At 36.7% G+C, this 15,537-nt stretch overlaps 1 protein-coding gene across 9 annotated transcripts in view; it reads right to left on the bottom strand.

Annotated features, from left to right (window-relative positions):
* Positions 1–15,537, bottom strand: part of ACSS3 (acyl-CoA synthetase short chain family member 3) — a 104,987-nt gene that overhangs the window by 15,834 nt on the left and 73,616 nt on the right. For all 9 annotated transcript variants that reach the window (XR_015803790.1, XR_015803792.1, XR_015803789.1 and 6 more), the window contains 2 exons: positions 3,553–3,648; positions 836–899 (listed from right to left, as the gene is read on the bottom strand). Coding sequence is in view for 4 of the 9 variants with exons in the window: in XM_088165009.1 (XP_088021135.1) it covers positions 836–899; positions 3,553–3,648 (160 nt within the window). In the remaining 5 variants the exon portion in view is untranslated. The remainder of the gene's footprint in view (positions 1–835; positions 900–3,552; positions 3,649–15,537) is intronic.

Here is a 15,537-nt window from a genome sequence, read left to right as displayed (position 1 = left end):
CATCCAGAATACAGAACCGGCATGGGCTGTAAAGAGCAGTAGCCTATAAAATATTACAGGAGTAAGGAAAGGTCCTGGCAACAGTGAGAAGGCAGCATGCAACATAAATGATGTTCACAAGGTAATCTAAACTGAGGCCTTTTTATTTAAGGAAATGTGCTGAAAAGGTGTACTTTCAAAAAAACAAATAATAGAGTTTATGGAACTCATCTGTCAGGAGTCTCGTTAATGGTACTAAAAATCGCCTACATGATGCAGAGCAGGGTTTCTTGATTTTTTTTTTCCTGTACATATTTTGTCCAAGTATTGGTACACTCTCTCATGCAAAGCATACACGGAGACATCTTGCTTTCATTTACAGAGAACAGAAAATAAATGTTCTCCCTCTAAGAAGGTGCATCAGTTGGGATTAGGAGATAGTGAAAGAAGATGTAGCATCACACCTTAAGCCAAAGCATGCCAATCTCTACTGCTATACTATTTCACTAAACTGAAAGATAAAACAGTGAAGGGAATGATTCAGTATCTTGATCATACATCATAAGAGAAGGCATCATTCTGTGCCAACACTCTGGTAATTAAGAAAACGGTAAACTTTACTGTAGAAAATAAAAAACCCAGCAATCCACACTCATTCACTCACAGAATTTCATCTGAAATTTTTCAACATTAATGAACAGAAAACATTCTGGGAGTTTGGTATCAGTATCAGAGACAGACATGCTTTTCAATCCTCATTACTTCAATTATTCTGATTTTTATATAAACTTTAGTCAAAAGACAATCATCTCATGTAGGAAGTTTCTTTTAACTCTAAGACATTTCTTTTTCTTACTTTACCACAATATTTCCCAAAGTCTTTGCCTTCACTGGTTTCTTATTTTCATCCAGAATCATGACTGTGAAAAAATAATACAGGAAGGAAACTGAAGTTTAGTAGTGTATTTTTAGGTGGAGGAAAGTGTCCTTCTTTATGGATATCAACTTATGTCACACTTTAGAATGGCTATACACCAAGCAACAAAAGGAATTAAGTAATTTGGGAGTGTCAATTTATTAACATTCAGCCTTAAGTACAAAAAGTCTTAAACAATACTAGTACTTTGAAAGCAGAAATAGCACAAAGACCCAAAAGGGAAAAACACAGAACCAAAAAGTAAAAGAAGCTCTCATACTGGAAAATCTAAACTTCCACATGGCAAAGGTCCATTAAGATACATGACAAATATAAATTTTAAAAAAGTGGGTAAAATGAGCAAGAAATAATAACCAAGATGACTGAAGTCTAACCCAGTTCACATGAGAAACAGTAGTAAATAAGTATATCTGGTTTTCAAAGGCTCTCAGGAGTTTTAGAAAAATACCCTTCAACTAACAAGGTTCATTGTAGTCTAGCATGAAGAGATCAAGTAACTCTTGAACCACCCAAAGCTGCACAGCAGGATAATGCTCATAGCACAGGACAGAATCCAGACTTCCCAAATGAAGCCTTTTCCCTGGATGACACTGGTCCACTATCTTCAGTGAAAGCATCATATCCCGATTCTGAGATTTCTGAGGAAATCATCTGAAATAGCCTCTTTTGGGCTGTTATCTGGGAAATGAAGCTAATACAACCATCCATTCCATCTCAAGGTGTGGGCATAAGAAAGGAATGACAGAGATCAGCTTGGCCTATGATAACGAAATTACATAAGGTGAAGCAACTAAACCATAGAAAAACAGGGAGGGAAAAATTTGACAGACTGGGCTGATAAGGATTACATACTTTTTGAAGCCTGCCCAAGCAATGAAAGCAATGTTCAGATGTATCTAAATCTCTACAAATGATCTTACATTCTGTATTACAAAATTCCAGAGGAAATGGGGAAAAGTGGATGACAGACCTCTGACTTAAACTCTGCTAAAACTTATATGAGTAATATCATATCCTATCTCTTCAAAGAACACCAACATCTGTAATTTACTACTTCTGGCTGAAGCTACTCCTTCGAAGATGATGGTAATTTTAAAGTAACTGAAGAGCCTGCTGGAAGCAATGGCTCAGCACACTGACACAAGCAAGTATACAAGGCCAGTTTTGCAAAGACCCGCTTATGTAGCTGTCAGTATTTTCTATTTTTATGATACTAAGTAAAATTTAATCAGTTTACTGTTACATCAAGGTACCAATCCCAGTATTTAGTCTTCTCCTTGCAAGCTGCGTATTTCAATGTAGAAAACTTTGGGGAAGTGAGATAGTATGCTGCTCACTCCTGAATTACTGAAGAATTGACTTGTTTCTTCAAAATGTGGGACCTGCTTCAGTCTGAAAATGCACTGAAATTATCTGCAAAGGTTCAAGTAGATAAGGGGAAAAGCACAGTATAATGTCTGATTTAAGGCAACAGACCTAGAAATTAATACAGTATCTTGACTAACTTTTCAATGCAATTTGTGCACCTTGAGATCATAATTTTTATTCCCTTTATTCTTAAAAATCAGCAATTAATCAGTCTCTTTTTAGAAATATGTAATAGGAAATAATTCCTACATGTTTTTTAAACAAACAGTAGGTCTTGCAACTTTCTCTTTTTATTGCAGCATGTCTTTACCAGCCATTAAGAGCTGCATGTATAAACTACAACCACAGTATCTGCTAACTGGCATAAGGATTTCCTCTAATAAATATATCTAGTAAATACTATATATAATATAGTAACAGCAGGAAAACAATGTCAAACAGAAGTGGATGACAGCAAGACAGTGGCCAATACACAGTAATTTTCAAAAATTGCAATTACATTCTTTCATTCTTTCCTACTTATTAGGACTGTGGAGAAACTTAATGGCTTTGTTCTAATGTTGTTTTTAAGCTACTGTTTGTCTTCATGCCATAACTGTAAATGCCGAAACCAAGAGCTGGTAAAAATATTTAGAGGTGTTTTTTAATGCACACCACTACTTACATGTATTAAAAGAAAATAACAGCTTAGATCTTTCTGACCAATGATATGAGAATTTTTCCTGACGACCACTTGATCTTTAACGCAATTCTTTTTCAGATTTCAAGTAATTCTTGAAAATTGTGTTAAAATCAGTGTTCCTAGGTATTAAAATACTTCTGCATTCTTAATCCTGTAGCTGCACCCCTACATGAAAATACCTTCCAGAAAATGAGTGCTCTTCCTTTTCATTCTAGTCCATAGGCTACCATTTTTCCTGGCTGGAAATAAAAATGCTCCACAGGTACTGAAAGACAGTTTGCTTAGCAACTCTCTCAAATTGTGTAGAAGTGCAGAAGTACACGTAGAAGTATAGATAAGTGATGTGTCAAAGCATGTGCCAGCCTTTCCATAAAGTAAAGGCAGAAGTAGTCTAACAATTTTCTTGAAGATAACTCTGAATTCTTCATTCACAACCACATTCCACAATACACAAGAAAGCAGGAAGGAGGAAAATACCTTAATAAGATCGTAATTTTCTTCTGCTACAAGATATGAAAACTAAGGAGCACTTACTCAAGAATATAAGCAATGTCCTTTCCTAGTAACATTTTTAGCACAGTCTTACCATTATATCCTGGCACTGGTCTTCCTGCCTGTCCAGGTGGAGGTGTCGTCGAATTTCCCAAACCAATGCAGGAAGCCGTAATTGCAGAACCAGATTCTATTAAGAGAACACACATATCATCACTTAAGGTTGGTTTTAGTTCCATTCAGTATTTACTAGTTCTAAGCTTTTTCATGCTCAGCACATCAAAATTAAAAGAAAAAAAAATCCTAGACAAACAAGGGAAGATTTAGAATTCACAGAATCATAGAATATGCTGAGTTGAAAGGGACTCCCAGATATCACTGAAGTCCAACTCCTGGCCCTGCACAGGACACCCCAGGAAACACACCCTGTGCCTGAGAGCATTGTCCAAACACTTCTTGAATTGTGTCAGGCTTGGTGCTGTGACCACTACCCTAGGGAGACTGTTCCAGTGCCCTACCACTCTGGGTGAAGAGCCTTGGTCCCAATATCAGATCTAAGCCTCCCTTGGCTCAGTTTCATGCCATTCCCTTGAATCCTGTCACTAGTCATGAGAGTGAAGAGATCAGTACCTGCCCCTCCACTTCCCCCTGTGAGGAAGCCGCAGGCCACATTGACACGACACCTCAGTCTCCTCCAGGCTGAACAGATCAAGTGACCTCAGCTGCTCCTCATACAGCTTCCCCTCAAGGCCCTTCACCATCTTTGTAGCCCTTTTTGGGACACTTTCCTATAGCTTTACCTTTTTCATATTGTGGCACCAAAAACTGCACCCAGCACTCGAGGTGAGGCTGCCCCAGAGCAGAGCACAGCAGAGCAGGACAACCCCTCCCTTGCGTGGCTGGTGATGCTGTGTTTGATGCATTCCAGGACAGGGTTGGCCCTCCTGGCTGCCAGGGCACTGCTGACTCATGTTCAACTTGCCACTGATCAGGCCCCTCACGTCTCTTTCCATGGCACTGATTTCCAGCCTCTTATTCCCCAGCCTGTACACCCAGAGTTACCCCATCCCAGGTGCAGAATCCAGCACTTGTCTTTGTTTAACTTTCTTGTCTCGTTTCTACTTACTCTGACAACCTCTATATTCATTCTGAGTGGCCTGATCCTGCTTCCATCTCCTGTGTATTTCCTGGTCACACTTGAGTTCTTAATTCATCTACATAGATCTCTTCCCCCTTTGCTTCATTTCTTGCTCATCAGGATGCATCATTCTTGAGCCTGGAGAATTGAGCCTTGAATATGAATCAACTCCCTTGGAACCCTCTTCACTGCAGGATCTGTCCCCACAGGATTCTTTCAAGACCTTTGGAGGTTAACGTTAGCTCTCCTGAAGTCCATGATTACAGTCTTGCTGCCTTGTTTCCTCCTTGCCCATTACTGAATTCCACAATGGTCACTATAACCAAGGCTGCCCTTAACCCTCACATCTTCAACAAGGCATTACCTGTTTGTTATTATAAGGCTGAGAAGCACACCACTCCTCATGGGATCCTCCACTACTTGTGTCAGAAAGTTTTCATTAATGCTTTCCAGTAATGCTGACATTTTTATAATTATCCCCACAGTTAGGCAGCTAGGAATCCTTCCCTCTTCACCTTCCTCTCTTTCTTAAAATACTTAATTTCACATAACATTTTTATACTACCAGAGTTATCACAGAAGAAGAATAAATACTATCAAATCATATAACAGAGAATCTAAGAGTGAAAAAAGCTCAGTTGGTCTTCATTCTTCCCCTCTAAGGAAATAATCTACGGAAATTACTTTGAAATTCTGCTGTAACTCTGAGCCACAGAAAACAAAGTGTAGGTGTTTTAGATATTAGCAGGAACACATGATGAGACTTTAAGTAAAGACATGACTTTATCACTCTGATGATGTCTCAGGTCACTTGGCTGGGAATTCATAGTCCATGCCACCCAGCAAACAAAGCAGGTTTGTCTCCAGCTCTATATGTATATGTATATCTGATCAGTATGTTCAAACCTATTTTCGGTATGCCCGCATCAGGAAATTAAAGTAATTTTTGCTGTGAATTTTTTCAACCTCCATAGCATTCATCTGCCACTTCAGAAGTTATTATTCAAGTGCTTAAAGAAGCAAGAACAAGAACAAAAACAAATTTAAAGATTCTTGTAGTGTTTTTACAGTAGGTGTTAGTAAGTAACTGAAAGTTTAGCATTTACAGCACAGCTAACTAGGGCCTAAATACAACCTGTGGGACACAGAATAAAAATTAGCAACCTTCCATGCTAATAAAGACAGGCTAAAAAGTTTGCTTTGCTGTTTCCTAATCTTTCTGAGTTCTGTCTTCTACTTAGTGCAAATTCCCTGCACAATCGTGGGGGAATATTTTCTTCTAATGTACAGAACACCCAGGCTACAGTTACAGTGACAACACAATATCAAAATGATCCACCATGTGATCCGTGATTACACTGAGAAGTTGTAGAAAAATAAAATGTATTCAACAGTTTTGGAGCTTTATTTTCTGCAGAGTATTTATACTGAAGAATTTTCCTTTTTTACTTGGAATAGTGAATTGGAAAAGAAAGTAAAACAGTTTCTTTCTCGACTGTGTTAGCAGAAGTGGTAGCACAGTGTACATGTGGCTTTACATATTGCACAGCAAGAGCTACAAAACTTACTGCAACAGATCAGACAAGAACAATAGTCTGCTATCACCAAAACACAGGAATTAGGTTTGCTACTGAAAGACAGGGAAACAGCACAACTCATAGCCTGATGTATCAGTAATATTGGTGTGGACTGGGAATTGACAAGCATTTCTCATTAAGAGTCTCAATTCAAAGACCCTAAAGGGAGAAGAATTCCTGAAAATTAGTTTGGGTTTGCCTGACTCTCTAGTACACTCCTAATGAAGTCATCAGAAAATTGAAAGGAAACTTCATTGTACTAACTTGTCTGTTTACCTGCTTTTTGGACAACAGTGACTAAGCCTGAATGAAAGTCCATTTATTCTGGAGAATCACAAGTTCTAAAACTTTGTGAACAAGTTTACAGTTGTTGCTCTTTCTTCTTTCTATCGTCTTTTCAATTATTAATGCATATATAATTTTCATATTTACCCAGCGCTCTAATCTCTAAGCCATACATTCAGTTCCCACAGGGCAGGAGGACCTTTTATATACATGAAAAAAAATAGGTAATAGGGGGTTTTGGTACTTGGATCAGATAATAATTCAGAGAGGGAATCCCAAAAGCATCTGCTCTTTGTGTTAGGTTAACCGTTCCTGAATGTTAAAGACTCCCTTTCAATGCAGAATCAAAAAGGAGTACTGTCAAAGGATAGCATAAAGCTTTGTAATGTACATTTCTTGGGAAATCAACATATATCTTTGAAAGAGGATGCTGGATTGAAATACCGATTTCCCAAACCTATTAGGAAACAACAGCCTCTTTCTAGGGTAGCTTTTTTTATCACCAAGAAAACAGTCAGAGTTGAAAGGAGAATTCAGTTCAAAATCCTCCCAAAAAGAAATTATCACATTTCAGAAGAACACAGGATTTTAAGTACTAAAGAGGTACTTTCCTTAACAATTATGTGCAATACAAATACTGTGTGGCCCTTTATTATGTATTTCCAATAAACAAAGTTACTTATGAATCTTTGGTTTCAAAGGTTAGTTTCTTCACAATGTAAGTCAGGATCTATGTTCAGGTTACAAGATTCAGGTTTGAAAAGTTGAAACAGTAACAGTCTGAAGGATAACACCTGTCAAGCATACATTGTATTCCACCTAAACCTTAAATCAGGTTTCAGCATATAGGAACAGACATCCCTTACCTGACACTCATTTGTTTATAGCTGAAGATTCTCTGAAATTAAGACACAGCACCTAGACATTGCCAATGCTAACGACTTTAACAACTTCCATATTTTTAATGCAAGGAACAGAACAGTAGGTCTGTCTTGCCGTCCATCAAACATTTGCACATTAACTGTCCACTCACTAAGCCACCAAGTTAGCTCGCCCTCCAGCTGTGGAAGGCTTTTCAGGGACAACCAGATCATAAAAACAATTCCCTTTCTGCATAACACCTTATGTGCATAACACCAATGTGACAATGAAACAGCTACTTAGAAGAGCAATGTTTTATACTGGAGGAACAACCTTTCACAAGTTATAATGAAAATAATATGGTGTACCTCTGCAAATAATGAAAAGCAGTTCATTGAGACAGAGAAGACAGAGTTATTGAGAGATGGTCTTAAATTCAAGGCTGTTCAAGTGTCACAAGTCCCTCCTTATGCTTCCTCTTTTCAGGACAACAGCTAATGTAAAGAAATAGTCCTCAATATTCACAGATGTGACCTTCTTTGTTTTGTCCCACTCTACCAGTGGTATTATTATAAAGCTATTTCAATATTATTGAAATATCCAGTATAAATTAGACAGCTACTGAGTAGCCTGATACATGCACTTTTTTGCATCTGCACCTTGGAAAACAATTCTTCTGCCAGAGAAGATGATCCAGAAGCAAAAAGTGCACTCTCCTATGAGTAGCTAGGGGAGTCTGTAAGTGTATGCCTGATTTATTAATCAGAAAGCTACCACCTACCCATGTGCCTGACTTGCAGAAGCTACGCTCTGCCAAATTATGCAAAACAACAGCTAGTAGCTTTTGAGCTCAAAACTCTCTTGCTCATTCACAGTCAACAGTCAAGTTCAATCAAAATAAACAGCTTTGAAATAACTCAGGACTTTCAAGATGAAAATCTCCCACTTACTTACTCTGTGCCACTTACATTCCTGATACATTATAATTTCTAGACAGTGTCTCATATTCCTCAACATAATACACTGCCATGTTGCTGAAATAGTGGCTTTTTTGGTAGGAAATACTTAGGAAAAACACATTGCATTTTGGCATTAATATTTGAGTTTGGGCGGTGTTAAGTGGGTAATATAAAGCTGCCAGCTCTGAATTTCTTAGAATGCATTGAAGAGACACTAAAAGCATACAAAAGAGGTAGGAAGTTGTTATGTAGCAGGAGAAGCAAAGAAGAAAAAGGAGCAACTGTCATACATTAACATATTAATGAATGCAATAAATATAATACACAAAAATTCTCACTGTGGCTGTGCTGTTTCGAGCCATTCTTCTGGAAAGGCTGTCACTTTCGTTGTGGGAATTAAATGAATTACTACAGCAGAAGACTGCACTGATAAAATGGAAAGGAGAGTCTATGAAGCAGGAAAGCTTAGGCAGCAACTCATTACAAATCCATTCACATCACAAGAATGTACCTCTGAAGAGACTCCTTCCATATGCTCCCTCCACACAGTGGTCATTTTAATTATGGCAGAAAGGGTGAATGAAGAATTCAATAAAGTTACAGCAAAATGCTTTCTAGTATGACAACTACTGGGCATTCGGATTAGAACACCACGGTACCAGATCAATTACAGGACTCAAAATCTACATCACAGTATGCTATACTGCTTCCTTAAAATAAAATCAAATCTAACATCACAGAAATAGCAGGCACTGGCAATGTCCTGAAGATTCAGGGGCCAGATCATTGAGTATTCATACAGACCTCATTTCCTTCATCCTTCAGCATACAACTGCGTAAAGAAGTCAGTTTCCCAGTCAGTCCTTTATCTCTAAAAGCCAAGAAGCTTCTAAGTCTGTTACTGCAGTAGCAGTAAATAGCCTCACTCACAGCTTGGATTTAGCACTGCTAACCCTGACAAATTGTGTCTAGATAGTCATGCTGCAGGTTGGTAGCTCAAGCACCAGTTCAGTCTTATGCTTACTGATGTTGGATGAAAATTTCAGATAATTGCTTTAGCCTCTGTACAGTACAGCTCAGCCATGCCTTCACCAAGGCCTCAGAAGTATCCATTGTCTAAATTTGCCAAGCTCATTTCAGTGTTGCCCTGGAAGACATCTACACTAGGATGGTGCATGAGATTTTATTAACGTATAAAAAGACCAAACACACATGGCTGATGCTGGGTATTTAAGTACAAACAATCTGATGTTAATTATCCATGAACATGAAAACGAGGAGATGAAACCCGGCCACTATGATCCAGAGCACTAAAAGGCACAGATAAGGACAGTTTGGATAATCCCAATACAATGTTATGTGTGATGCTGCCACAAAAATCCACAGCACTGCTGCACCCACACTGTTAATATATATTACTATGCCATGATTTTTACCACATTCTAAGAGTAAAGGCTAGTGAAAATTACTTTCAGAGCTATGATAATTATATTCTGAACTTCTCCGTCCATTTTACTCATTTCCTCTTCATTTTATTTAAATTTGTACTCAAATGAAGTAAAATTTAATGAAAGAGCTTACATCTACTGAAATTCTCATCTAGTAATATATTTAGCATAGCACTACAACAAATTATAACAAAAAAGTGAGAGAAGCCACAAGAAGACAGCAAGGACTAAAGAATATGAAGAACTGTAAATTTTTAAGGATATCCTGATTCAGTTTTATCAAGTGTCAGAAAAAAGTATGAAATTAAATCCAGTTCACACATAATACACAATCAGATTAAAGACAGTCTGTCATCCTAAATGACAGAAGGTTTTGCTGTCTAGTAGCGAAACTTCAAAAACTCTTTCAAGCATTGCTTGGTATTTCATTTCACTCATTGCTTCTGAGGACTATGATATGCAGAAGAAAAATTCTTAAACACTGACTGTAATTATAATTTATTTTGCCTCCATTTGACTGCATTCTTAATTATTCCTCTTGTGAATTAAGCACATGCAGCATCAACACAATAAATATCAAGTGCATATAGAATAACACAACATGGTGAGTGAGTAGCAGGGGTCTACCTTAGCAAAAACCTCAAGAAGTATCAACTTTTAGGTGAGATATGCAAGTTTGGTGATTTGTAATTAAGATTTTTGCACTTGCCTTACAAGGAGTTTTTCAACTCCTTACAAACTTAAATTAAGCAAGGGTAAAGAATATGCAGTAAACAAATTGAAGGAATTTCAGTTAAAACTTTCTTACTCAAATGTTATTTAGAGAGACTCTCACATCTAAAGCATGACCTTGTCCATCAGGCTGCTTACAATTTAGGTTACAATTCATTTGACAGAAGATCAGAAGAATTTGTTATCTTGAGGTGGCTTCAAAATTCGTTTTTTCATCCCACTAGCACAATAAAAGAGAACACAAAAGCTCTAAAAGTTAACTTAAAAAGTTAGCTTAGTTTACTTTTAAAAAGTAAGCTTAATGGAAAAACAACTGTGTTTTTTCACCTATTCTTCACACCCAAGTAAAATTAAATTCAACTTTTCTCACTTGGTTAAATTGCACACAGAACCTTAAAAAAGCTCTTTTTAACTGCCTAATTTCTCTACTCAGAAACTAAAGTAGAAACTTCACTCAAAAAGCATTGAAAAGAGATATAAATAGAAAATGAAGCAATCATTTTTTAAAATGTGACATATGAGAAAAAAAAGGTGACAAAATATGCTAAAGGTATTTGAAAACCTGAAGTCCATTTGTCGAAACAGAAATCTGTTTTGTTTATAAAGTAATGTATCTTCTGAAAATGCCTGCATTTCCATGCTTATTCTTAGAATTGAAGGTCAGAAGAGAAGCTAGCAATTCTTTTAGTATTTTCTAAATGTTTTAAAGCACTTGTAATCATAATGCATCTATTACCATGAATACATATTACACTTGTGAAGGCCAAATACTTCTAATATAACATTTCTATTCCTCTATTCAATTCACTTACTTTAAACAAAATCAACCCCCAAATCCATTAAAATTCATCCAAGGCTCACTTTCACGATTATCCAATCACGGAATGTACTTACAAACTGTGGGGATTGGTATTATTCATATGCACAAGGTCTCTGAAGATTTCAAAGCACATTTAAATGAAATCTCCCAAAATAAATAAACAAAATATAACTGTCGGGAAAGTCCAACTTGTTTAGTTAAGGGTTTGTGGGCCATGACAAATATTAAAACCAAAGCAGAAAATAATTGGTTATCACTAACTAGCAGGCCAGTAATAAAGCACCAGAAGTTTATGTGTTCATTTTGTAAGTACACCAGAGTCCTTTGCCTCCAAATACTATATATGTTATTATAATGTACATCTTGTAAGTTGCCTATAGCAAAATGACAGCCAAGATTAGAGAACAGAAAGCTTTTTGATTGTATTTGGAAGATGTCAGATGACATGTTTAAAGATGCATTGGAAGATGTCAGATGACATGTTTAAAGATGCATTAAGTCAGACAATGCATTGAATTATATTTTAAGACAGAATAAATTTCAAATTATTTTCATCCTACCGTGATATCATAACTGATATATGATGAAATACTAAGAGATAAATGGAGAATTTTAAAAGTAACTGCACATCTCAGTGCTAACTGATTACTGTTTAATTGTTTTGAGGAATCTTAATACATTGCATCCATAGTAATACTGACAAGATGGAAAAGACAGTAAAATTAATACTGTGCAATTCAAATCTCTTTATCAGGATCTAGTATCTTAGATGCACTCTCTTTCCACCCTCACTCTGAGCAACATAAAAAAGCAGTTGCCATGTGTCAAGAAAGAGATCAACAACCTGTAACATCTTCACACTCATACAAACTGAAGGTGCTGTCACCTCCTTCACAGAGATGAGGCTGCGCTATTCTGTTTTAACATATTAGTTCCTAAGCATGTCCCCTTGTCTTCTTCATTTGTCCAAATGCAAAATAAATATTCAGTGCACACTATACATTGCCCATGGCTCAACTTCATAACTTAAGACTGCTTTACAGTTCTTTTATTTTCAATCATCTAAACCATATCAATGAAATTTTAAGGATGAAAATATTTATACTTCATCCATATTAATGTACGTCCCTAACTGCATGTGGAAAGACAATCAGAAAGGATTAAGATTAATAAGCATTGAGAAAGTGAAGTCAAATGGGAACAGAAAAGCTTAATACACACTTTTTATCAGTTCTAAATTAGAAAATGTCAGCACAAATGAGCCAGACTAGCAGTAGCAGAGCTAATAACGAATTTGTATGAACAGAGGAGGAGCTGACAATGGGGAAAAAACAGAGTGTAGCCATAAGGAAAAGAGAACCTTCACAGAAATGTGAAGTACAGAGATGCATGCTTTTTTTTTTTTTTTAACTAGAAGGACGTAGTACATTTACTGACTTAACCATGTTCAATGCAATTGAATTGCAAATAAATAAATGCAATAAATTCCTTAAATAAAAATATATCTTTTTTTTTCCAAGTCACAACACTCCTGGCCCAGCATCTGTGCGCATTTCCCAAAATGCACTGTACAACTGTGTGAAATGCACATCTGAAACAATCCTCAAATGAAAAATATTTTTTGAGAAAAGACACTTTGTGAAATGTGAAAGACAGTGAACAGCACTGAATGCTACAATAAGCCTATGAAGCTGTAATGACTCATTCAAACGAAAAACACCCTAAAGAAAATGTATATAATCCAGACATACCTTCTTTGATGTCCAAGAATGAGAAAACCAGGCAGAACTGAAAGGTCAGTCTCTGCCTTGGCAATGCCCATGGCCACTAAAAAAACCTTTCCCTCTCTCCTTCAGTAAGGGCAACCAAAAATCTATTTGTATGCCCTTAGATGACACTGAAGGAATGATGAGCTTCTGTTACTAATGATATACAGTCCACATGTGATCACTAAACAGCAAACAATAGCTGAAACAATCTATATCTTTCATACCCTTAAGGGACTGAATGCAAGTCTCCAGGGGGAGACATGAAAAATGTCATGAATGCCTGCTATAAATTCAGTTATCCAGTAAATAATGCTCAGGTGACTCAGTAAATCAGGGCCACGGAGCAGCAGAAGTTTCTGGCAAGTAATTCCAACTTCTATAGAACTGTTTGCAGGTTATCAGCTTTCACTAAAAAAATATGATCTGAGTCTTGACAGGATGCACACATCTTTAAAAAGCATGAACTGTGTCTACACTGAGGCACCTGATAAGTTAAACCAGTCAACTGGACTTTGGAAGAAATTTGTTTCATCTCTTTCATTTCAACTCCAGATTCCTGGTCCCTGTTAGTCCAGAACTGAATTTCTGTCACTCCAAAAAATATGCCAACAATTGACTCTTTGCTGCAAATTAAGCAGCCATCCTTTCTTCAGTTCACCTCTCCCACTGCCTTTGGATCTGAGAATTTCATGACATTGAACGAAATCACTGTTCTGACCTTCAGTTTTGAAAGGGGCACAGTGGAAGGTGACTGAAGAAAAAAATGTGGAATCCAACTGACAAAAGGGAGATGGAGGTCTAGCCTGACAAGGTAATTCACCTAAAGAACAGTTCTTTAGTGCAAACCTGAAAAGATTAGCTAACAATTCAGTTACAAAATCCATCTTTCCAGACAGTCATATGAATGAGATTCTGCACAATGTTGCCAAGGCAACACAATGGAAACTGAAGTCTGGGGACCACGTCATGCTGCTTGGAGATCACATTAATAAACTCTTTCCCATACATGACTGTCTCAGAGGTAGTCAACTGAAATACATTCATCTGAGTACACTTACCCATGATTCATATTTTTTACACTGAATTCAATGATACATTTGTGTTGCTTAAACAGTCCTCATAAAAGATCTATGTAACCATTATTAAACATTTAATTACCTAACAACAGTATGTCCTAACAAAAATATTAACAACATAGCATTTGCATGTTTTAGAGGTAAGATAGAGATAAATAAAAATAATAATTTTAAAAGTGATAGAGTACATTATTAACTATATTACAAAACTTGGAGAATTCCTACCAGAAAATTTTCTCACACTGAGTCAGAATATCCAATACAATCCGCACATACTATAACCTTCTTTGTCAGCAGCCATAATGTATCAAGCACCATTTGATTTTTGCTCTAATGCCTCTTGCAGACACCTACTCCTTACTGGATAAGGCAGCCTATTCCCATGAAAACAGAAAATCTACACAATCGTTTCATGGTTTTGCCTGCTAGTGAGCTGATACTCAGGAAATAGTAGTTAACTGCTATCTGAACCTACTACTCTTGCACACTTTGTAACTTTCTTTTCCATAGTACACAGCCAAAAAAGTTCTATGGAAATGTGTCTCTTGACTGAGATTTTATGCAGGTCATATTTTATCACTGAATTTTCAGCTTCAGTTCTGTTTCATCAAAATTTTCCTATACATCCTCAAAGAGTCTCAAAAAGTTTTTGTTTAAAAATATCAAGAGAAAAAAACCTCTTTATATCTTATACATATTATCAAGAAATGGAAATCTGACTTGCCATTTTCTCAAAATGTCAAAAATGATGTGGTAGAGTTCCATTTTTTAGCTAACGTGAAAGCAGCTGAAGATGTTTAACACAAACTTTCAGAGCCTTCTGCTTCCACAGCTCATCACAGTCCCCTGGCCGCTTCCCTTTTTTTATTTTTTTTCTAGAACTCAAAGCTAGCTCCAAAATCAAGGTAAACCAAATTCACATTTCTTTGTCGATTGAGGCCCTTCCCTCAGAAAGAGGGTAGTCATACAGCAGATACAATGCAAACACTGTTTAGGCTGCTTCAAATAAATTTGGCAAGGCTCCTTATAATTTAATTACCTGGAATACTAAAACAAAGTAACTATCATTGCCTTAAAACATAACTACACAGAGAGAGAGAAAACAAGGTCTGAAATGTGCATTCCAGTTCCCATTCAGCAAAAAAAAAAATCACAAAATATATGTAAGTAAGACCAGAAAAATTTTCTCTCGGGGAAAAAAAAAATATCTGTTTTCTGACACTGAATTTAAGCCTTGGATAGCTTGGGGCAGGATACTTGTCTTTCTCTATTTAGTATCTGCAAGATTGGAATAACTCTACTTAATTGAGAGGGGTGTTAAACATATTAATTGCTTGTGTTTGCACAACTTCGAAGATGAAAATTGCTACTGAAGAGCTAAGTGTCGATTTGTATAAATAAGCAAAAACTTAAC

This window comes from Sturnus vulgaris, chromosome 5 (assembly GCF_052056855.1).
Source record: "Sturnus vulgaris isolate bStuVul1 chromosome 5, bStuVul1.hap1, whole genome shotgun sequence".
In the NCBI taxonomy this organism is placed as follows: domain Eukaryota; kingdom Metazoa; phylum Chordata; class Aves; order Passeriformes; family Sturnidae; genus Sturnus; species Sturnus vulgaris.
The sequence above is the reverse complement of the archived record's forward strand: the minus strand, read 5'-3'. Positions and strand labels throughout refer to the sequence as shown.